This window comes from Crocuta crocuta, unplaced genomic scaffold (assembly GCF_008692635.1).
Source record: "Crocuta crocuta isolate KB4526 unplaced genomic scaffold, BGI_CrCroc_1.0 scaffold131, whole genome shotgun sequence".
Taxonomy (NCBI): Eukaryota; Metazoa; Chordata; class Mammalia; order Carnivora; family Hyaenidae; genus Crocuta; species Crocuta crocuta.
In genome coordinates this window covers 15,031,590-15,056,017 of record NW_027528977.1, presented here as the reverse complement: position 1 = coordinate 15,056,017, position 24,428 = coordinate 15,031,590, and the positions used below count along the sequence as shown (strand labels likewise).

At 49.5% G+C, this 24,428-nt stretch overlaps 1 protein-coding gene across 1 annotated transcript in view; it reads left to right on the top strand.

Moving 5' to 3' along the window:
- The first annotated feature begins 1,338 nt into the window (after positions 1-1,338).
- KCNIP1 (potassium voltage-gated channel interacting protein 1) overlaps positions 1,339-24,428 on the top strand; it is a 213,293-nt gene continuing 190,203 nt past the window's right edge. The window contains exon 1 of the mRNA XM_077757337.1: positions 1,339-1,586. Within this exon, the coding sequence (XP_077613463.1) occupies positions 1,526-1,586 (61 nt within the window). The 5' untranslated portion in view covers positions 1,339-1,525. The remainder of the gene's footprint in view (positions 1,587-24,428) is intronic.

Sequence of the window (24,428 nt, the reverse complement as noted above, 5' to 3'; positions counted from 1 at the left end):
ACACAGACAGATAAGCCCTGGCAGTTACACGAGCAGAAGTTTTGAATCTGGTGGGACCCAGAGGAGATCTCCCCAGCTCAGGGGTCTCCAGTGTCCCCACCGGCCAACAGGAGGTGGTGACAGAGACCTGGACTCCAAGTTCTCATCCCGTATTCTGGCTAAGTCACTTCAGACAAATCCTTACTCTCGGTAAACCTCAGTTTCTCGCTACAGTAATGATTAGACATGAGCTGTCTAAGTCACGGGGCATGGGGTGGTGTGGGTTATACATAGCAAAGGGGAATGCAAATGAAAGGGACAGATGTTAATAAGTACACCTTCCCTGTTGCACAAAATAGGACATGGATTTGGATCTGAGAAAGCATTAAGTGCTGAATAGGTAAAGAAAATTACTCAAGGTCCCTGGCCAAGACTCAGGCCACTTTTGTCCCCGAAGGGGCAGCTCATGGGCTGGAGTGACAGGAAACAGCTCCTGAGGGGCCCTGTCTCCTTGAGGTCTGACTACATGCCTGTGCAACTATTATGCACATTTGCATAAGTGTGGGTAACCGTGATGCCATTTTGCATTGCTGTGTACACATCTTTGTGCCTCTGTGTCTGTGTGTGGGGTCCTGCAGATGCACCTGTGAGCGTATTATGGGTGAGTGTACCTGTGTGTACAACACAGCAGTGTGTGTGGACTTGTGGGATCGTGCCCATAGTTTCTGGTAAGTATGTGTGTTTTCATGAGGCCGTGTGCTCGGGGCCCCTGTGATCTGCAAGCATAGTGTGTGTGGGAACAGGCGGCTCCTCCTTGGATAGAGGGGGAACTCCTCTCCGGGGAGCCCACTTTGCATTTCAGCACCACAGAGAGCTGAGGAGAACCCATAGGAGAGAACCCAGACTTGGCCATTTCGAATGAGGCACTGAGATAGCCCTTGGCATTGTGTGTGGTCTGGCGGGAAAACTCACAGCAGGGAGATGTTTCTTAAATTCGGCCATTACCCCCACAGCACTNGGATGAAGGAGGAACAGAGAGAGGAGAGAAACAAAAAAGAGAAAGCAGGGCCCACCGGGGCTCCTCTGGCCTCCCCAATTTTCCATCAGTAGAAGGTGGCCCTGGCGAGGAGCAGGAGGGTCCCTTCCTCCCATGACAACCCAATTGGATGCATGTTTGTCTTCTCTCCCCGGGTGGGGCAGACTTTTCTTCCCACCCCGCGAATTCAGGCAGTGGGTTAAATAAGATTTCCCTTGAAGTCAAATGAAATAGCGGATGACACGCAGGGACACACACGCGCGCGCGCACACACGTTCTCCTGGGGAGCAATCTGCGGCTGCCCCCCGAACCCCACNAAAAGGCTCCCCGCGCCCCAGCCCCACGCTCGCTGAATACCAAGCTGCAGGCGAGCTGCTGCCGGGTGCTTTTCTTCTTCTCTCTTTTTTTTTTCCTCCTCCAATTCGGAGTAGAGGAGCCACACTGATTTCTTTGCAGCGGAGGGGAGGGGCCGGGCAAGGGGTCCCAAGTCGCACACAAGTCTTCGCTGCCATGGGGGCCGTCATGGGCACCTTCTCGTCTCTGCAAACCAAACAAAGGCGACCTTCTAAAGGTAAGCCACCTCCTTCTTCCTTTTGTTCCCCTGGCTGGGTTTGGGGGTGCTCGGTGCGGAGCTGGGGTGTGCCACCTGCCTCGCTTGGCCTGGACCCTCCTCTCCATGAGGAGCGAGGGCCGGTTGTTGTATCCGAAGGAGTAAGAAGCCTGACGGGAGGTTTGGTGTGAATATCGCGAACACGCAGAGGGAGCCAGAGTGGGCGCTGGCCCCGGGGACAGGGGAGATACCCTCTAGGGCACCGGCTGCCAGGACACTCCTCCTGGAAATCTCTAGGAACAGAAGGAAGAGTCAGATTCACAGGTGGGGGGACTGGGTTGTCTGGTTGGATTGTTGGGAAGCTCTTCCCGTTCTCATGACTGCTGGCGATTGTGCAACTGTGGGCACCCAGCGAGGGTGCTCACACACTCACACACTCCTCCCGGTGGTAGTGCTCGTGCAGACCTGGGAGACAGTGCTCTGCTCTCTGTCTGCCCATCCCAGTAAACCTCTGCAAGCCGAAAGGAATCAGCCGCTGCCAGGTGGTCAAACTCCCAGGGCTCATGTCCCCGCGGCTGGGGGAGTCACTAGGAGCCCGGGTGTCACACAAGGGTGCTGCCACGCTTTGGGAGCCCCTGGGGGGGCTCAAGGCGCCGTCGAGGTGTGGTGGAGCCCTGAGCTTATGTCAGGGATTAGGAGGTGTGATACCCTGCAATCCCTCCTTCCTGGACCCTGTTCCATAGCTGCCTTTCCCCAGTCGAGACATGACCAATCTCACCAGCCGGTGAGACGGGGGGTCAAATGGGTCCACGTTAAGTTGGGGCAAACATATGTTGGGCCATGGGGCAGGGGGTGGGGGTGGGGGCTATGCAGGCCTCCTATCCAGCAGTTAGAAAGTTGGTTGTTGGAATGAAGAGGCAGCATGCAGTCAGGAAAAAAGAGAATGATGGGTTTTATTTTCTTTCCTTTAATGCTCCAATCCTGTTGTGAGTGGTAGAAGGGTTTTAAGTAACCCAAAACCTTCAAGTTCTACCAGTGGAGCGCAGGTTCTGGCTATGAGCAGGGATTACAGCTCCCAATCCTTAATGCTGGTTAGTGGTTAGACCTGTATTAAGGTAAGACTGGACCTCAAGGTGCTCAGTGGTTTGCTCCTGGGACGTGGTTGGTCTCCCCTGCCTCTCAGAGTTCTCCCTGAGTAACCTGTCCTCAAGGGGTGCAGGCATCTGGCCTAGCTCCCAGAGACACTGGGCTGGCTGAGCACAGAGGAATGAGCTCCTGGGAGGTAGATCTTAGGTGATGAAGCTGGATTGGTGTTCACATCTTAGAACACCAGTCTGAGACCACAGGAGTTACACATCCTTTTGGCAGGGAAGGGTCTGGCTGCCTTTTTACCAGTCCTGGGCAGGGCAGGTCTGCAAGCCTTGGTCCAGGACCTTGACATTCAGAGACCTGTTTCGCACAGATCCTCAGATACTACTTGTGTGGGAACATAATTCAGCACCAGACCCCCATCATCTATCTGAGCACTGTGAGGTCCCAGAGGCCAGGGGAATGTAATACAAGAAACTCAGAGGTTTGTTTTAAAATATTTTCAATGCTCGTGGCAATTCTGGGAGGCAGCTAGGTGTCACAGAAATATCTTAAGCTCTGGAGTCCAGTGGGGTCTGGGTGTTGATCCCAGCTTCATCACTCTCTCTTTCTGAGATCTCAGGCCAGCCTCACCTCTCTCAGCCTCAGTTTTCTCATCCATAAAATGGGTGAGAATACTACCTTCAGGTAGGAAACTGGGTGTGTGGAAAGTACAGGGAGGGAGGACCCTGCTTCATATCCAGTGTTGGCTGAGCCACCAGGGACCCAAGGGAGACTGTTGTAAGGATGTGGAAAAAAAAAAATGAAGGATGGATATGAAACTCCTTGCACAGGTTCCGGCAAAGATTAAGAGCTCAATCATTGCTGTCTACCATTCCCTTTTCTGGTACAAAATTCTAGGTCACCCCAGTGAATTCCCACAGGAGTCCCAGAAGCCAGAGCTGTTTGCTGTCTCCCAGGTTCCTAAGAAAGAGAAGAGGGGCCACCAGCATTTGGTGAGCCCTTACTGTGTGCCTGGCATAGTTCTGGGTGCTTCTTCTGCACCTTCTTATTTAACTGTCACAGCAACACCAGTTTGAAGCTCACAGCAGGTCAAGGCTGTTGGGCAAGCCGCCCCAGCCCTGAGTGGTCAGCCCCTCGTGCACAGAGTTTTCTCCACATTGGCTAGATTGTCCAGTGCTCCAGCTGTGTGTGTTTCTCCCGGATTTTTTGCCCCCGAACAGATCTTATCTTTCCATCTTCCTCTGTGGAATGCTAATCATCGGAAGACCTTTCCTGCGGAGGGAAGTGACTTAGAAACTGGCTGGGGAGGCTAGTGGTCAGGGGTCACTTCCTGGCCAGGTCTCTTCCCCCACCTTGGGGCCTCAGTTTCTCCTCAGGTTCCATCCTGCTCGCAAACTTGAAGATTTTGATTGCGGACACTTCTGCTGAAACTGCTGCTATGATCACGGAGACATGAGGCTCAGATCTAATTAGAAGCAGTAAGAAGAGGCTGGTGGAGATTTTCGATTCAGGAAGTGAGCTCCCTGCTGGATTCAAACCCAGGCCTACCGCTCACGAGCCTTGTTTTCCTCCACTGTGAAACAGACAGTAGTAGTGGACGCCAGTTTAAAATAGCTGTTGTGTTGTGTGGATTTCAGGGATAATGCAAGTCAAATCCTCAGCACCAGCTCTGCTGTGTAGCGAGTGGTCAGCAAATTTTAGCTGCTGTTCAATTTACGGCTGTAAACTGTTTGCGGCTTCCAAGTGCCTAGAGTAAGGCCATCCTGGAAGTAGGCAGTGCTCTGGGAGTCCTGCCGCCTCGTTTCCAGAGCCCTCTTCCAGCGCTGTCCAGACAACTAGGACCCAAAACCCTAGATACACGGAGGTCGGTCCTCTTGCTGCAGCCCCCACTGACCTCTGCTCCGTGGCTGGTCCTGACAACAGTGTAGCTTGCTGAACAAATCCCTGCACATTTCCAAAGTATAATTTCGCAGCACATATACATTTTTTTAAGTAGGGCAAAAGCCCATGTGACTAGTGCTGAGAGAGCTACACCGAGCCCGAGCTGGATGTTCAGGGAGGGCTTCCTGAAGGCAGCAGCAATCTGACTTAGTTTAAGAGCTGGGTCACTGTATAGAATCATTCAAATTCACTTTCTTTCTCTGTTTGGGATCTTTGTTTATCTTTTTTTTAAAAATATTTTTATTTATTTCTAGGAGAGAGAGAGAGATAGCATGAGCAGGGGAGTGTCAGAGAGAGAGGGAGATACAGACTCTGAAATTGGCTCCAGGCTCTGAGCTGGCAGTCAGCACAGAGCCCGACGCGGGGCTCGAACCCACGAACCGCGAGATCATGACCTAAGCGAAAGTCGGACGCTTAACCGACTAAGCCACCCAGGCGCCCCTGTTTATCTTTAATTAAGAATGAGGAAAGGCCGCTCTGCTTTTGGGGATTCGGCCTCTGCACCCCGGTCCTAGCCACACATCTTTGGCTCCGAGAGTTTTCATGTGCTTACTCCAAGGACACTGCTCTGGGCTTTAACAAGTAAGTGCGAAGGGCTGGGCTCTGGGTGACCAGAGAAGGATGATGCAAGCACAGCTGCGGGGCCTTGGGGGCGGGTGGGGGGGCAAGAGAATTTAGGCAGAACATCACTAGGCCAAGGCCATCCCAGTGGAGATAGGCCTATAAGCAAAAGGATTATCAGCCCTCCACCACCAAAAGGAAGCATTCGGAACCCTGAGGAAGGGCTGAGCTTGGGATCTGCAGAGTGCCCATTGAATAGATGAGCAAACTAAAGCCCACAGCTATTAGATGCTTCTTCGAAGGCCCCATGCCACGTTAGAGACAAATATGGGGTTGGTGCCCCGATTCCTAGATCAGTGAACACCTTGGAGAATTTGTGGAACCAGAGGGTTCCTGATGAAGTTGGGCTTGTAGTGGTTTAGTTATGCAGTGTGCTCAACCCAGAAGATCTGGGGGACCAAGGGGAGGCAGCGAGGCGTAGAGAGGTCAGAACTCTGCTGTTACACGGCTCTTGTATCAGGGGACCTTTGGCAAATCATTTTACCTTGGAGATGGCAGTTTCCTTGTGTCTAAGAGAGGCATATTAATTCACAGAGACGTTTGTGCTGGGTCTTCCCTACCTCTGCATTTTGTCCACCCTTTTAACTCTGTGTTACCCTTCCCCTATCTCCTAGTCCAATAATTATCATTCCGCCCATCTCCCAGGACCTCACTCACCCATTTCCACAGTCAAGAAGGCTTCTCTGGGCCCCGAGAGGCAGTGATTTCTCCCATCTACATTACCAAATATTTTAAGGTATACATTTTCCTGACTCTCGAGTCATGCATTCAAGTAGGCACTGGAGGGAGGTGTTAACTCCACCCGCCCACCCCCGACTCCGGAGTGGCAACTTCTTGCAGGGAGCATGCCTGAATCATTCCTCAAAGTCCTCAGCTTGGTTTCCTGCACAGAGTAGGTACTCAATAAATCTTTTCTGGAGGGAATTACAAATAATGGAATGGTTGGCCGCTCTCTGTTATTTTCTAGAATTGTAGACCCTACAGGAAAAGTAAGCTTCCCGCTGGAATTTCAGTTACCAGCCCTTTGCCTCAAATGAATTCTCTTATCTGGTCTGCTAGCTTTGAATTGGCTTTGTCCATGAAATGTACTGAATCTGTTTACCATTTAGCAGGGAGATGCTGAGAACAGTGTTCTACTCCCCAACTACTGATAGTCACAAAAGTTTGAGGAGCCCACACCCAGCTCCAGGCACAGTTCTAGGCCCTCAATCCCAGAAGAAACTCAGTGGAGATCAAGGGGAACAGAAAGAGGAAAAATGGAAAGATTGAAAGATAGGAGTACGGGCCTACTGCCTAAAATGAGGAGGTTTGTCCCTGGCGAGGGACACAGTCTGGACCTCTTTGTATACTTAGAAGGGCTTTGCTCAACAAATGTTTCATAAATGTGAAAATGAACAGTGAGTGCATGTGTTAACACGTGAGTGAAAGAATGAGTGATTGAGTGCATGGAAGAATAAGTAAATACATGAATGAAAGGAAGCAAATGAAGTGTCAGACGAATGCCAGAAGGAATGATTGAAGATATGAGTGCGTGCATGAATGAATGTATCCATAAATTAGTGAATGAGTAATGACGTCCTAGGAAGGCTATGGTGAAAGACTGTCTTTTGATGAAGACCATTGATTGTCATGCTACCCCAACCCTGGATCTAAGCTGTCTGCCGTGAAAATTGGAAAAAGCCAGTGGAACAGGAGGCCATGGTACAGATAATTCATAATAAACACAGCATGTGCTTCTAAGTTATAAATTGAGTCAAGAAGAGCCCTGGTAGTTTTTTGGATATCAATAGGTATGTAGTGTTTGGGGGAAAGGTGAGAAGATGGGAAAGTATCTCTAAGCTTTTGCTCTTTTGTTGGTTGATTAAAAACAAACAAACAAAAAAACTAAAGCAAGAACCGATCCAGAATGGCCTGTCTTATATCTTGGATTCACTTTTACCTTGTCTGGGTGAGATCAAGAACCTACATATTTGTCTGCACGTTTATTGGTTCACTAAGCAACCCCTTAAGTATCCTTTTGCATCGCTTCCCTGATATTATCTCTGCCCAAGGTTCACTCTGGCTTCTACTCACCCTTCACCTCCACCTCCCCATTCACCTGGCGAACTCCTACACATCCTTCAAGACCTCGTTCAATATCACCCTCTTGCAGGCTCCTGCAGGCAGAGCACATCTCTCTCCCCTGTTACCTCTGCAGCTGTTGCTGCTTCCCCGTGGTACAGTTATGAACATTATGTGATTATGGATTTGTACATTTATCTCTCTGGCTAGCTCTAAAGGAATGATCCTTATTCTAGGGCTTCTGTCAGGCCTGATGTTGGGTCCAGACCTGACGGATGTTGGCTGTGTGGAGGTAAGGACGGATGGAGCAGGGTGTGTGTTCTTGATGGCCCCAAGTAGTACGAGAATGCGGCAACACAGATGAGAAATCCAGGTCTGCTCATGGGGAGGAGCGCTGCAAAGTTCTGCATGATGGCCCTGGAGTTGATGTTCCCATTCATCAGGCAGGGAATGAGCAGTGTTTAGGAGAGAGAGGAAGATAGGGAGGGGGAGAGAGGGAGGAAGGGAAGGAGGGAAGGCGGATGGGAGGGAGAGAGAGACGGTGACTGAGAGCCTTGGGACCTTCGGACAAACTTGACTTACGTTTAAATGCTTCCCCTCCCTCTAGGGAGTATTTTATTTTATTTTATTTTATTTTTTTAATAAGTTTTTTTTTAATATTTTTATTTATCTCTAGGAGAGAGAGACAGCGTGAGCAGGGGAGGGTCAGAGAGAGAGGGAGACGCAGACTCTGAAACAGGCTCCAGGCTCCGAGCTGGCAGTCAGCACAGAGCCCGACGCGGGGCTCGAACCCACGAACCGCGAGATCATGACCTAAGCGAAAGTCGGACGCTTAACCGACTAAGCCACCCAGGCGCCCCCTCTAGGGAGTATTTTAAATGGGTCACCTTTGGGGAGTAGCTGAAAGCTGCTGGGATATCCCTGGCTTCCCAGCCGTGGGAGCAGAACTTTGGATTAATCCTTGTTAATTCCAGTCCAGGTAGGAATCCTCGCTGGGGCAGCAGAAGGGAATGGGAACTGCACTCCACTCAAATCGGGGGGCTAGGAACAGGACTGCAGAATGGTCAGGACCCCTGAGTGAAAGTAAGACTGGAGTTTAAACTCTGGCTCTGTGAGTCCTTAGCTGAGCCTTTCTGAGCCTCCGTTTCCTCCTCTGTAAAATGGGGACAATGGCAGTGTCTACCTTACGGGGCTGTGTGTGGGGTCAAGGAGGTAGTGAGCATAGTGCTTCACATAAGATGAGATGATTGTAGCAACTGGGGTTGTACCGGCTATGCTGCTGCCTTTATCCATCTCAGAGCAGGTCCTTTCCTCTTCTGTTGCTTCATCTGCACTATGACTGCGCAGTCTTTGGTGATCTCTGTCCCTCCGAACTGTGGCCTCTGATTCTATCCCTCTCGGGCCCAGAGCCATCACAACCCTGGCCACTAGAATCCTGAGCAGTTTTTCTGGTAAGTCCTAAGGGAAGCTGGCAACTTTAAATGATAAAAGAAATTCCCAGCGGTGAGATAAGAAAATGTGGATCATCTGCAGGGGTTAATGATAATAATAATAATAATAATAATAATAGCTGATGTTGACCTCTGTTCTTAATAATAGCTGATGCTGACCACTGTTCTTTGCCAAGCACCTTGCTCTGCCCTTTTCTCTTGTTATTTTGTTAACCTCTTCCCAGCCCTGGAGGGCATACCCTATTCCAGTCCCCATTTTGCAGATGACGCACTGAGGTTCTTTTTTTTTTTTTAATGTTTTTATTTTACTTTTTTTTTTTCTAGGAGAGAGAGAGAGACAGCATGAGCAGGGGAGGGTCAGAGAGAGAGGGAGTCACAGACTGAAACAGGCTCCAGGCTCTGAGCTGGCAGTCAGCACAGAGCCCGACGCGGGGCTTGAACCCACGAACCGTGAGGTCATGACCTAAGCGAAAGTCGGATGCTTAACCAATAAGCCACCCAGGCGCCCCAGAGGCACTGAGGTTCTAAGAAGTGAAGTTCCTCACCCAGGGTCACAGAGCCCGAGAATAGCAGTGCCCGGTGAGTGAGCTCCTAGGCACCACAGCATCCCCCTCCCCTGCTGGCCTTGCCTCAAGAAAGAACAGCTCCAGTGGGGAATGTGGAGGTTGGAGAGAAGGCATTCAGGGATAGCCCTCATTAGCCACCCCGAACTGCCGAACCTCCGAGTCATCTGCAGGCCCTGAGCAAAATGCTTTTAGCCTCATCTCAAACCACCCCTGGATCCGTTTCTATTTAATCTGACACTGCAAAAGCCTAAATATGAAATGATTGGGGGCATAAGGCCAATTAGCAAATTCATTAATAGGATGAAACATCGCTCCTCTGCTCTAATCAATTTATGTGAACTAAATTCTTTCCCCTTTGTTGCAGCCATCAGTGCCTGTCAGTGAAGAATGGAGCACTTCAGTCTCCAACTATGTTAGATTTTCAAACCTTCCAAATCAGGGACCAGAATCTGTCAGTGTTTTCACATGGTCCAGAGAGGCAGAGAGGGGTCAGTCAGTTGATGAGTGGTCATCATTGCAGAGGAAACAAACACGGGACCTCGCTCAAGTGTTTGCTTTCTGCTCTCTCACTAGTTCCTTTCTGGCCACATGTTGTCCTAAATCTGTATCACACATACGCATGCAGTGTGGTGGTTACGGGCATATACATAAACTGGGTACAAAGTCTGGCCCTGCAGATTCTTAGCAATGCAACCTCAGACAGGCCCCTCAACTCTATGAACCTTCATTTCTACATCTAGACAATTGGTATATGGATAGCAATTCCCTCCAGGGTTGTTCTGAGGATTAAATGCAAGAAAGCATTTAAGATCCAGTGGTCAAAAGGTAGCAAGAAGGAAGCAGCGGTGAGTTACGACCGTCTGGAGCGCGGCATGGTCCTCATACCGGCAGCCTTGATACTACCTGGGAGCTTGTTAGAAATGCAGTCCCAGCTCCTGGATCAGAACCTGCAGTTTGCTAAGATCTCCAGGTGGCCTGTGTGCCCACGACCTAGAGCACGGATTATAGTACATATACATGTGTTTATATATATATATATGTAAGTTGACGTATCAAGCTGAAAGGGGCCTTTGGAGCCTTCTGGTTCAAGTCTCATTTAAGATAACAAAACAGAGTAGAGTCGAGTGGTTTGCCCACAGTCACACAGCTTGAGTATCCAATCTGGGACCTGAACTCCAGGCCTCCGCAGCCCTGCTTCACTTCACATAAATTGCTATGAAGTCAGATCTCCCCGGATTCACATTGTTTGCATTGAGCTTACCGTTCTTTCTTTCTTCCTTCCTTCCTTCCTTTCTTCCTTTCTTCCTTTCTTCCTTTCTTCCTTCCTTCCTTCCTTCCTTCCTTCCTTCCTTCCTTCCTTCCTTCCTTCCTTCCTTTCTTTCTTTCTTTCTTTCTTTCTTTCTTTCTTTCTTTCTTTCTTTCTTTCTTTCTTTCTTTCTTTCTTTCTTTCTTAAATAAAACTGAAGTGCCAGGCGACGTATGCCCATTAAGTTTTAATTTACTAATTTGAAATGTTATTCCAGCCAAGTGAGATCCTGAATCTTGATTCTGCCAGCCCTCGCCTTAGCTGTGCCTCCAAATTCTGTGCTACTGGACGGTATGACAAGGAGCCATCCTGAGTCTTCCGCCGGTTGCATCTAAGACATGGGCCAGGACAGGGTGCAGGACCAAAGACCTCTCTCCACGAGGGATTTCACGGAGAACATTCAGAATCGCAGGGCAGGCTGGCAGCCTGCTCTCCTTACAAAGCCTTTGTGTGGCATTTGAAGCCAAGTAGGAGAGAGGTACTGGAAGTCTAACAGACAAAGGAAGAGCCCGAAGCATGGAAGGTAAATGCCTTTTCCATGGGGCATAGTAGGACCTCTCTGCTGGAAAACAAGCAAGGCATCATCCTGGCTATTGTAGAAAGCTTCCTGCCCTCGATGGTTAAGCAGGGCTCATCCAGGGTCAATAGGCTTGTTTGGGGTAGAAATTGGAAGGACAGGGCAGCATTGGTTGATTTTTTTAAGGGCCTGCATGTCCCTGACCCCTCTGCATACCCAGTCTCCTTTCACTTTTACAGTAGCTCTGTGGTGGTTGTGTTGATCGTCTCCCTCTGCAAATCTGGAAACTGAGGTTCATGGAGCTTCTCTGATTGTCTAGTGACTAGAGAGCAAGGATTTGAAGCGTGTCTGAGACAAAGGCACCCACCACATGATCTCCTCCTCCATCCTGAGGACATGATCTCTGATGCCCATGAAGGGCTTGAACAACCGTGGCTAGCTCCTGAGCCCCTGGGGACCAAACATGACAGCCACCAGCCTCCCCCTTTGGCCCTGTCAGCTCCTCATCTATGTAGGCCCTGGGCCCCAAGAGAGAGGAGGGCTGGCAGCTGAGGGAGGCTTCTGGAGGCCACGCAGCACCCAGCTGCTGCGGGGAAGCCAGTGCACTGGCTTCCGTGTGGGGCTGAGGCTGCATGTTCCCTCCATCCCTGGCACTCACCCATGTGCCGCTCTCCCAGATGGCCAAACCGCACACTCAGCAGGGGTCTCTTCCAGAGGCTTCCCTGCTCGCCTAGCAGGGACGGGAGGGGGCTCACTTCCTTTCCTTTCTCCCTTGCACCTGCTAGCACTAAGCTAGATTAGGACTCCAAGCCCTAAAGTCCTACATCTAAAATGATTATATCCGCCACACTCCCACCCTCTCTCCCCTGTCCGCACCCCTTGACCCTACCAACTGCTACTTAGACACTTCACAACTGAAACGGGAAACTAAGTCTAAGGATGTGGAATGAAATGTGGACTTTTTTCCCCCATGATGACTACTTTGATGATTTGAAAAAAAGTAGGTAATACATTTTCAAAACATGTTTTTTCAGAATTTTTGGTGCTTTAGGCATCTCTTGAATGTGCCTATTGGGTATTTCTGCATCGGAGTTGGAACCAGACAGGGGAAAGAAAAAGAAACCTGATCTGTATCGAGGACCTCCTATGTGCCGGGCACCATGCAAGTTGTTGACACAAGAACACAAATATAATTTAAAGCTCTTATAGTAAGATGAAAAAGGGTAGTAAAATAAAATGACACGTATATAGCACTTTTTGCCAAGTACCTTTCTAAGTGCTTTTGATACATGAAACTAATTTAATCCTTACAATAATGCAATACTATGATTACCTCATATAACACATGAAATCTCATACTATGAAAAGTAGTATTTGACCCCCCATTTGGTAGATAAGGAAACTGAGGCTTTGGAGGAAGTGATTTGGCCAAGCACCCCCCACATGGCTGGTGCAAGGGCCAGGATTCTCACCAACTCCGACAGACTCCAACTGCAGAAACATCCCAGGGTGTGTTATAAGGAGGGGCGGGAAGGCCTGGGAGTAAAGGTTGAGTATCAAATCCTGTCCTGACCCTTTCAGGGGTACCCTTCACTCCCCATGGCCTGTGACATCTGCCCTCATCTTGTGCCACTAGCCCGCCATCCCTGGATCGTCCCGACCTTGCGGAGCAGCCACTCTGTGCATTGGTCCACATCATACAGCCTTTCTAGAAGCTAAGTCAGGTTGCCCCCTGAGGAAAGAAACTGCCAGGAGATTAGTTATGGAGGATACTATCTTTGCCCTCAAGGTGCTTCACTCTGGTGACCCTAATAATAATATTAACAACAAATCTATAGAGCTCCAACTGCATGCCAGACACTTGAGTGGCTCGGTTTTATTTCGTCCTTACAGCACCAGGAAGTCAGCATGATCAGTGGACTCTTTACAGATAAGGAAGCTGAAGAACAGAGAGCGTAAGGAAATGCCCAGTGTCTCGCCTCTCGGAAGTGGCCAAGCCAGGATTTGAACCCAGCTGGTTTGACTCCGACATCTGTACACTTAGTCACCAGGCTAGACTGTATCTGAGCATCTACCTAAACCAAAGTGCAGGTTGTGTTACACTGTGGGGTGTGGGGGTTCAGGAGGGAGAGAACATCTCTACCAGAGGCACAGGGCTGACAAATCAGAGGATGCCTGAAAAAGGTGGCATTTGAGATTGATTAAAGAGCAAGGGCTTGGCCCATGCAGGAATGTAGGTTAGTAGAGTTCTAGGTAGAAGGAATAGTATGGGTAATGTCATTGACGTAGATGAGAAGAAAAGAGATGAATAAAAATGGCAGTGATGATCTGTATTTTTGTGACTTGGAGGAAGTCAATAGAAAGGTTGTCATTAGAAATATGAGATAAGTCGGGGCACCTGGCTGGCTCAGTTGGATAAGCATCCGACTTCGCCTCAGGTCATGATCTCACAGTTTGTGAGTTTGAGCCCCGCATCAAGCTCTGTGCTGACAGCTCAGAGCCTGGAGCCTGCTTCAGATTCTGTATCTCCCTCTCTCTCTCCCCTCCTCCCCAGCCCTCTCTCAAAAATAAAATGTTAAAAAACATTCAAAAAAAAAAAAGAAAAAGAAATGTGAGGGAACAGAGTGGAGGCAGAGACCAGAGTCAGGTGTCCACATTCAGGAAGGTCAGGAGGAAAGTGCTGAAAGGTAGCAGAGAGGAAGGATGAGGAAAGCACAAAGTAATTGGGGACCAGGAGTGTCCCCTCTCATCCTCACCCTGTCTTCCCAGAAGTCTCCCAGTGATCACTTCAGCCCACAGCTGCTTTCTCCTCCCCCGCCCAATGCACTCACTGTTTGTCCTGCATGATTTAGCAATTGATTGCCTTGAATTGCTCTATAATCACTCCCTGCAAATGTGCCCTGGCCCTTCAGTAAGAGTTCGCTTTCCTCAAAGTCTGGAACCTTCCTCCCTGCCCTTCTGAGCTTCTCCAAAGAGTCCAATACAGTTCTGGGCACGTGATGGTACCTGGTGGCTTGAATTGACATTACACTGAGCTGCATGAGGACTTGGGGCTCCCTAATTGGGATTAATGTAGCAAAGAAGCCTGGGCGCAGCTTTGAGGCTCCCCTAGCATATTCACAGCATATTCACAGGATCCGAACCATCAAAGACAGTGGTTTGGTAAAAAAAATAAATAAATAAAATAAAATAAAATAAAATAGAGCATTGGTGGTTATTTCATAACAGCTAGAGTTGATAGAAAAGGTATGGCATGTTGGGTGAAACAGAACTAAAGGCCAGTTCTAGCTTACCCTTTACAAGCTGTGTGGTTGAAACACATTGTTTGACCCCTCTCTGTATGTCAGTTTCTTCATCTGTTAATTGTCATGGGGATTAAACGAGATCATGTAATGCAAGTGTTTATAAGCGAGAAGGCAGTGCATAAATGGCAGTGCATAAAAGAGTATTAATATGTAGATGATGATAGTGATCACAGGAGCAGTAATACTTTTGATGATGGTGGTAATGATGATGCATGTGACAGCGACAGTGGTGTTGGCGGTAGCAGCTACCACAGTGATAGGTGACAGCAGATGGTGTTAGTGGTGGTGATGTTATAATAGGGATAATGTTGGTGACGCCAGAGACATTGGTGACCGTGATAATAGTTGTATGAAAGTAGTAATGGTGGTGACGGTAGGCCATGGTGTCGCTGGAGCGTGATCATGTTAGCGGCAATTGTGATGATTAAGGTGGGGACAACAGTGATGCGAGCGCGACGCTGGTCTGATGAGAGGTGGTATTAGTAATGGTGGTGATAACAGCAGGGTGAGGTTGGTGCTGACGGTGGTGGTGAACTAGTGGAGTATTGTTGGTGGGACGATGGTGGTAGTAATAGTGGTGGAGGTGACAGTGGCACCGGTGGATTGGAGGCCGTCTTTCTCGTTGTTCAGTCTGCCTTCTTTGACGAGTCTGTACAGAAGGATCTCTAGCCTTGAGAATTTGAGTTCCCCTAGATATATTTGTCAACGGTAGGAAAGAATAAGACACACCTTAGTTCACGCCTCTAGATTTATCCGTGGTACCACTTTTGGAATCATTTGCATACAAGCCACCTTCTTGACACTTGCATTCCCAGGCCATAGCAAAGTGCCATGCCTGCTGCGGAGTCAGTCTTCCATAAATACTTGTGGAATGAAAGAGTAAACATGCATGAGGACACAGGTTATACTCTTGGGTGAACCCATCAGGTTCAAATGTCCCACCTCCAATGATACGNCCCCCCCCCCCCCCCCCCTTTCCATCAGAATGCACCTGCACTCATACCATGACCAGCGTCAGCGATGGAGCCGCCCTTCTATGCAAATAGGCTGGGAAGACTCCCTGGGAGCCTCCTGGATGTCATCCTGGCCTGATCAGTTTCTGCCCTGATTCTGCACTGACTGAGTGCAAGGAAGAGTGGAGAAAATGGCAGGTGCCACCAGCTAATTCTGGAGTGTCCATGCCTCTCTCCTCAGCACCTTTGCTGATGCATCGGGAATGAGAGGCATGTCTTGTCCCTGGAGACATTCTTCTTGGCAGCAAGTCCCTCCTCTAATGCTGGGAGGGACTACAGAAGTAGTTTCAAATCCAGTATCTCCATAGCCCATCTTCTACCCTCCTACCCTTCAATTCCTTCGAAAAAAAGGAATGATCACATGTCGACATTGTAGTGTTCTTGTGGCTTTTAGGTATGTGACATGTAGTAAGGACTCAATAAATGGTAGTCATTCTTTTTTTTCCCTCTGTTCAAATGGGCACAGGTCTAACTGAAGAAGGGCATATTTCTATCATCCCTTTCTCTTTTTTAATATAATTTATTGTCAAATTGGCTTACATACAACACCCAGTGCTCATCCCAACAAGTGCCCTCCTCAATCAATGGTAGCATTTATTATTTCTGTCATTAGTGGAGAGATTAACATATAAAGTGGTGAATAATGATAGACCATAGACTTTGCATATCTCTTTTGGATGGAACTGGCTTGGATTCATCTTGGACACCCTGACCTGGGAACTCTGAGCCGGCAGGGTCCCCTGAATAGGTCATACGTTGTTGGGGGGGTTGTTAAGAAAGACGAGGAGGCCACTGGGTTTGGGTGCTGTTCTGTTGAACAAGGAATAACAGTTGGAGACCCAATACTCTTAGATTTAAATCTCAGACTTGCTTCTCACTGGCCGTGTGACCCTAGGTAAGTTACGAGGTGAACCATGGTTTCTTTGTGTGTCCGGTGAGGTTAATAATACCGACCACATCTGTTCCTTGGGAAGAATATGGGAAATAAAGTATAAATGGAGCAAGGGTGGGAATTTGTTTTCCAGGCAGTTCAGGACTGGAGGTAATGGAAAGACCGAAGTGCTTTTGGGATTAGAGCTGCCTGCAGCCTTTATCTGTCTCTGGAGTTGACTTATTGTTGCCCCAAACCCTGGAACAAAGTCAGGTAGGGAGTGAAGGAAGGAAGGAAGAGGGGTAACAAGAGTGTGGTGAAAATGTAAACATGTAGAGTGTGGGTAGCAGGTTCCATGCCCATAGCAAGCGGTTGATAGAGGATTCACTGGTGTTGTCATTTTTACTGTCCTGATTGTTACTATTGTTAAACACGTGGAAAGGAATCCAGGTAGAAAGGAGAACTCACACAAACACACAGGGTGCGTGAGAACACGGAGGGATGGACAGATCCTAGGCTGAGTTTGGTCTAAGTGACAAAGCACCTTGTGTAATCCACAAAGGGTGGAAACTGAGACAGGCTGCTTCCCATCCGCCCCCCTACGACTTGTATTCCCACTCACTGACTCTTTGTCGAATGGGAAGAGCTCTTTAAAGGGTGCTTGGTGTGTGTGCATTTGTGCGTGGAAGGAAAGCACGCTACTGTGTATGGATGTGAGGCATCATGCCAGGCACATCCCTAAATCATCTCATTTAATCGTCACGCAATCTTATGAGATAGATACTGTTATTGTATGCATTTTAGAGGTGATGAAACCGCTCCTCTCTCAGAGTGGAGAAGTGACTTACCTGAGGTCAACTAGCTGGTAAGTGTAGGGACAGTATTGAACCCAGACCTGTCTGCCCCTTACTCTCTGTAGTGCTGTTGCTTAGAGACGCTACACCTACTACCTGGGATGGCTCCATTTGACATTTGGGGATTTGAGGCTTCACAGCTGCGCAGCCAGCTTGCATCCACACAAGGGACTCATTCTCAGTTCCCCTGACTGCCAGCCCCACTGTCTCACCCTGGTGGCTCACACATCATTGGAACTGACAGCGCCAGAATGTCCCAGGCCTTCTCCTTCTCTGCCTGCCTTTCTTGGCATTCTTCCAGAACTTTGGAGGAACAATAAACGAACTCAAGAGGCAGGGAAAGGCTGTAGGAAGCTCAAACCCCAAACCAATTTGGTCTTTAAACGACTTCCATGTGAGGTGCCTGGGAGACAAACGCTTTCCCCCCACCCCCACCTTGCCTTAATAGGTCAGCGGGCAGCAGCCAGACCAAGACTGACATACATTGCTCCTCTCATCCAGACAACCCCTTAATTCAGAGATGCCCCCACATAATGGTGAGACTTAGAAGCCAGGCAGCCCTGGTCTGGAACTCGGCTCTGCCTTTCTCGAGCTTTGTGATCTTGGGTAATTCACCTACTCTCTCTGAGCCTCAGGACCTTCATCTGTAAAAATAGGGCTAATAGCTCTCCCCTTCGGTCACCTCTCTCCTGTGACAATTAATTAGAAAAGTGTATATGAAATACCTGCTCTAGGGTAGGCACTCATTTGAGGGTTAACAAGAGTTTTATGGTTTGGCCCAGTGAGTCTCGGGCTATAGCCTTGATGACTCTAAGCCCCTCTGCGACCACATTCTAGTCCTTTGAACAAGTGTGACAATTCCTGGCATGTGCTGTCACTCCTTGTCCATTTCCAATGGCGCATGCTGATCATCCATCATAGTACTCTTTCTTTCAGAGCTACAATGTGACCTCAGAATCCTTCTTAACACAGCACTCCAGGCAGCCACTGTCAATTGATTACAGTCGGCATAGGAGATAGCTGAAATCTATTTGCATCCCAGTTCTGATAAAGTTCATATTTGCATTTCCCTCTCTTTTTCCCCCAAATAATATTTATTTATTTATTTATTTATTTATGAATATAACTATTGTCAAATTAGCTTACATACAACACCCAGTGCTCATCCCAACAAATGCCCTCCTCAATGCCCATCACCCACTTTCCCCTCTCCCCCACCCCCCCATTCCCCCTCAGTTTGTTCTCTGCACCTAAGATTCTCTTGTGGTTTGCCTCCCTCCCTCTCTGTTTATAACTATTTTTTCCCTTTCCCCTCCCCCATGGTCCTCTGTCAAGCTTCTCAAGATCCACATATGAGGGAAAACATATGATATCTGTCCTCTGACTGACTTATGTCCCTCAGCATAATACCTTTCAGTTCCATCCACATTGCTGCAAAGGCATGATTTCATTCCTTCTCATCGCCAAGTAGTATTCCATTGTATGCATAAACCACATCTTCTTTATCTGTCCATCAGGTGATGGACATTTAGACTCTCCATAATTTGGCTATTGCTGAAAGCGCTGCTATAAATTTCTTACTTGACACATCTCCAAAGGCAAAGGAATTAAAAGAAAAAAAAATGAACTATAGGGACCTCATCTAGATAAAAAGCTCTGCACCACAAAGGAAACAATCAACAAAACTAAAACACAACTGATGGAATGGGGAAAGATATTTGCAAACGACATACCGGATAAAGGGCTAGTATTCAAAATCTATAAAGGAACTAACCGAACTCAACACACCCCCAAAAAATAAATAATCCAGTGAAGAAATGGACAAAAGACATGAATAGACACTTTTCCAAAGACCAATAGACACATGAAAAGATGTTCATTGTCATTCATCATCAGGGAAATATAAATCAAAGCCACACTGAGATACGACCTCACGGCAGTCAGAGTGGCTAAAATGAACAAATCAGGAGACTACAGACGCTGGTGAGGATGTGGAAAAATGGGAACCCTCTTGCACTGTTGGTGGGAATGCAAATGGGTGCGGCTGCTCTGGAAAACAGTGTGGAGCTTCCTTAAAAAATTAGAAATAGAACTCCCCTAGGACCAAGCACTAGCACTGCTAGGAATTTACCCTAGGGATACAGGTGTGTTGATGCTTCTCCCTCTCTATAGCCCAGGCTGTCTGGCTCCAGTCTGTTTTTGTGAGTTCGTGTGTGTGTGAATGTGTGTGTGTGTGTGTGTGTTTGAACTGTGCTTCCAGGCTGAAAGAACATCCCAGTCATTTGCCGTTGGTTTATTTGTATGTACCTCTGTGATTTTAGAATTCTCCTTGCTATGTCATGCCTGTGGCTTGACATCTGCAAGAAAGGTCAGCTCGTATCTGGGAAGGAGGTGGCTGGGAATCAGTTAGAAGTTGGGAAAGCAAAATCAATGGGCAGAACCCACCATCAACCACCTTTAGGAGTGAGGAGATTGATGGCAACTGAATAGGAGTTTGAAGTCTCCAGAGGTTTCACACTCCATTGGGTGACTGGTCTCAGGGAAGTAGGCTGAGAAGAGAACAACTTATTGATTAGGATAATGGGGCTGTTGTAACAGATAGACCCCAATATTTCAATGGGTAACTGCATAGAATTTTACTCATCACTCTTCACTCTTCAGTGGGGCTGTTCCTGGTGGGTAATAGCTTGCTTCTGTGTGGTCGCTCAAGGACCCGGCCTCCTCGCATCTTGTCACTCCACCAGTCCTTGGGCCTCCTTTACCTTTAGGTGAAGGAACTACAGATGGCACACAGCTTCTTAATGATGGTGACCTGGCAGTGACAGACATCACTGTGCTCAGACTTCCCTGGGGAGAACTTGCTCCACAACCCCATTGGTGCACATGGCCTCCGGCTGACCCAGTCACAACTCCATACCCTTGGGGAAGCATGAGCTGGAAGTCATGTCAAGAGCGTAGCCAGGCCTGCCACAGACAGCAGGGTGGGCGCTAAGTCAGCAGGGTGGGTCCTGCCTGGGGAAGGAGCCTGGGTTCAGATGCTGTTGGGTCTCCTCGGGCATAGAGGAGGGCAGCTCAAGAACCAGACGTCAGTTGGCAAGGTTCACACTGAACCTGTCTGGGGGAAGTCCTGCCCTGACCAGACACAAGCCTGTGTGATCATGGTGTCAGCTGTGTCCTTCCCGGGGAGAGGATGCAGCAGTTGGAGCCCGAGGCATCCAGTGGTCCTGTAATGCCCCGGCCAATTCTGGGTTCCCTGGGAAGCGTTATTACAACGCGCCTCCCCAGGCAGCCCTGTCTTCGGGGAAAGAAGAGACAGCGCTGCTCGTGACAGCTTCAGCAGCCCTGTTTTGCACGGCAGTTCCGTCTCTCAGTGTGGTTTATATTTCGGTCTCATGATCTGGGTTAATGAGCGTGTTCTCCTGACAGATGAGTCCCTTCTGGGCGTGCCAGCAAAATCAGGTTTCCAAACCTCCAAGGCTAGGGGCCAGAGGCTGGGGCACGTGCCAAGGTAAATGCCACCTTGCGAGGCGTCTGGGAAGCAGCCAGCAGCCTCCCCTGCCTCATCATGAGGCATCTGTGGCTGGTCCGTGAGGATGTGGGAGCTGCATTCACAGCCCTGTGGGTCTGGGTCTGTCTCCAGCAGCATGCGGGACATTCCGGCAGCTTCTCCCTGATCTCTGGAAGGAAGGAAGCCGGAAGGAGGGGAGGTGAGAAAAAACAACCCCGTGCTTAGTTTTCCCTCCGAAGCATACCTTGTGAGCCTCGTCTGTACTGGATTTGGAACAAAGGAATCCTGGCGCTTTGATTATTGTGTCTGCAGCAGTTGTTGAAATGAGTCTGACACTCACCAGTGCCTTAGTAGGAATTATAATTACATTGGAAGACCTGAGGCAACCAAGTAAACTGATTAGCGGCTTGCTCCGAGTTGATAGATTTTTTTCCCTCTGGGTCATAAACAGGGCCGTGGGAGACGGAAGCTCGCTGGGTGGGAGCAGTCTGAGAGGGGGCTGTGTTCACCCAGGAAGCCAGACCGAACGGGGATGACAGGTTTCCTGGGGAGACAGACTTAACAGGTGCCCACCTGCTCCTGCCCGGGATGCTCCGCTCCCTCGGGCCAGGGACGGGCTGCGATGTGGGCAGGACTTGCTTGGGCTGTGGGGGGTGTCCTCAGAGCAGACCGACGGTGATCCGGCTGTTAGGTGATGCTCTGGGAAGCCCTCCCCCAGCAAAGCTGCAGCTTCTGCCAGGCATAATTATTGCATGGATAATTACACGATTCAGAGCCTGCTGGAGAATTCTGGGCTGGTGCCAGAGCAGAGAGGCAGGGTTCCGGGACTGCAGCCGCTTACTGCTTCTCAGAGCTGAGTCTGAAAGAAAAGAGGGGAGCCATTCGGCTTCCACAGAATCCTACCTGGCAGGACCAGGGCTTGGCAAGCGTAAAGCCGAGAGAGGGAGGAAGCTGAGAAGTTCTGTCTTCTTCTGCCCACCCTCTTCCAGGCAGGGGTTCTAACCCGAGCCCCCTTGGGCACTCCCTCCAGGCCTTGCCTGCCTGGGAGAGCCCGTCCCCTCCCGCTGACACCTGCATGCTGATGGCGCCAAGCTCCCCGGCCCCCACGTCACCCTCTGAGCTTTAGCTGCATGTCCCCAAATGCATGCTGGGTATCTCCTTCAGAAGCACCTCATCACACCCCAGCCTAAGCTCTGCTCCCTGTACCCCAGGCTGCCCCTCCACCAGTATTCTCCTTTCAGCCAGCAGCACCTCACTGTCCCAGACGAGACCCCAGGTAGAAACCTGAATCCTCATCTCCTCCCCCTCCACTGTCCTTATGTCATGTGAGGCCATGTCACATCAATTCATTCTGCCTCTCCTCTCACCCCACTTGCATGGCCCGGGGCCAGGCTCCCTGGTCATCTCCAGCTTTCTTGCAGTGGCTTCCACTGGCCTCCTTACCTCCACCCTCACCCCTTTGAGACCATCCTCCCACTGCCCCCAGATCTGTCTCTCTCAGTGTAAATTTGGTTGCATCTGTCCATTCTTACTGCCTCCGGTGGCTTCCCATCATCCTCAGCATCAACTTTAACCCTTCGGGCTGCCCAAGGCCCTTCCCAATCTGGCCTTATTCCCACACTGCATCTACTACCACTCTCATGATAACCAACCCTACTGGATGCCACTGTGCACGTCTTCTGGCTCCTCAAACGTGGCTTTGTCATGCCTGAAAATACGTGTGGAAGGGGAGACCGTAAGGATGAACGTTCCAGGCTCTGGAGCCGGCCTGCCTGGGTTTGAATCTTGGCTCCATCACCTGCTAACTGTGTGACTTTGGAGAAATGACTGGACACCTCTGCTCTTCTTTCTTCCCATTTATAACACAGCAGTGATAGTAACAACAGAACCTATTCCATGGGGTTGTTGGGAGAATTCAGTGAAATAATTCGTGTGAGGCACTCAGAACATAATTAGCGCACAGTGACTATTTTATCAAGTGTTTGTTGCATGTCCCAAGGTGGATGCTCACAAAATGTCAAATCCAGAAAGAAAAAAGATTCCAGTGAGCTCACCTGTTCATTGTACAGAGAAGGAATCTGAGGTTCGGAGAGGGGTGGGGCTTCATCCTGGCCACCCTTGGAGCCTGACTCCTGAACCCCAGGCTGGAGCTCTCTGCCCACCTAGCGTGAAGCTAGATAGCTCCCTCTGGATGCTCATGTTCTCTGAGTTGTGAGAAGGATTCCTCCCCTACAAAATCCCTGCCTCTGGCAAGTCAGTTAAAGAAGGGGAGGGAAAATGTACAACCTGGACATTTATTCAGAGTTAAATAAGGGGACATCAGATCGAAGGTGCATTTAGGGTGTGTTTCCATCCAGGGTCTGAGGAACTCTATCTGGGACGTTTTAGTCCCCATGAGGCCCTGGGCTCCCTGTAAAGTGCCCCCACCCTCTGGACCCCATTGTGTGCCCAGGATCAGTGGGAAGAACCCATGCCTGGAGAGCCAGGCCAGCGTGGGCTTGGGAGCAGTCTAGGTGAACAGTTCCCTGTCCCTGGGGAGGTCCCTGTCTCTGGTGTCTGAAGGCCCTGTCCCAGAGGGGCTGGGCTTGGACTCTGCCAGGTACCTGGGTCCTAACCCTGACTCTAGTACTTACCAGTTGGGTGACCTCAGACAACTGACTTAACCTCTCTAAGCTTCAGTTTGTTCTTCTGTAACATGGGGGCTCATAGGTGTTATGCTGAGTGAAATAAGTCAGGCAGAGAAGGACAAATATCATATGTTTGCACGTATAGGAGGATTAGGAGGAACCTGACGGAGGAACAAGGGGGAGAAGAAGGGGGGAAATGGTGGGGGAAGGGGAGAGAGGCAAACCATGAGAGACTCTTGAATGCTGACAAAAACTGAGAACTGATAGATGTAGGGGGGAGGGGGAATGGGCATGGAGGAGGGCACTCGTGGGGATGAGCACTGGGTGTTATGTGGAAACTAATTTGACAATAAACTATTTGTAAAAAAAATCATTTAAATCGTTAAAGCACAAAAAAATTTTGGGGGCTCATAATAACACCTGCTTCATAGGGTTTTGTGGGAATAAAGGACATTACCTGTGTAAAAGCCCCTAGGTCATGCCTCACACTTAGCAAACACTCCACACACACCTGATAGTGGGAGTAGCACTGGGAGTAAACAGTGCTCAGTATCTGGAGGGCATCCATTCCTGCACATGATCACTGAGTATTTCTTCCTTGGAATGCACAGGAAGGAGTCCTCTCCTACATAGATCTTTGCAGATTGGCAGTTTTTCCTCGACTTAATTGGGAAGCCTTGACCTTTCCTGCCACGTGGGTCTCTGACTCAGACTGCAGTTTTGCAATGACAGCAGAATGTGGTGAAAAGCCAGCCCCTTTCTCAGACAGCTGAGGAGAGGCAGGGGTGCCCTGAAAGTGTCCCCTGGAGTGGGATGGAGGAGCCGCTTGACTCCCCAGGGTCCCTCTGGCCTAAGGAAGTAATTCAAGTAGCAGTCTCCCTGCTGGCCCCCTCAGCAAGGGGTGAGGGTGTTAATTCAGGGCATGCAGACAGCGCCTCCTACCCTGTGTCCCGTGCCCAGAAGCCTGTTCTCTGCCCAGGGCTCTGCGTCGGAGTCCCCAGGGCAACGGGGCTGCTGAGAAGGCCGGAGCCAGCAGGCTGCTCTCCTGGGGCCACACGCACTCGGCGCAATTCCGCCTTACCATCACCTTGGAGTCTCTCCCAGGTGCCAGGCCCTGGCCCAGCCCTGCC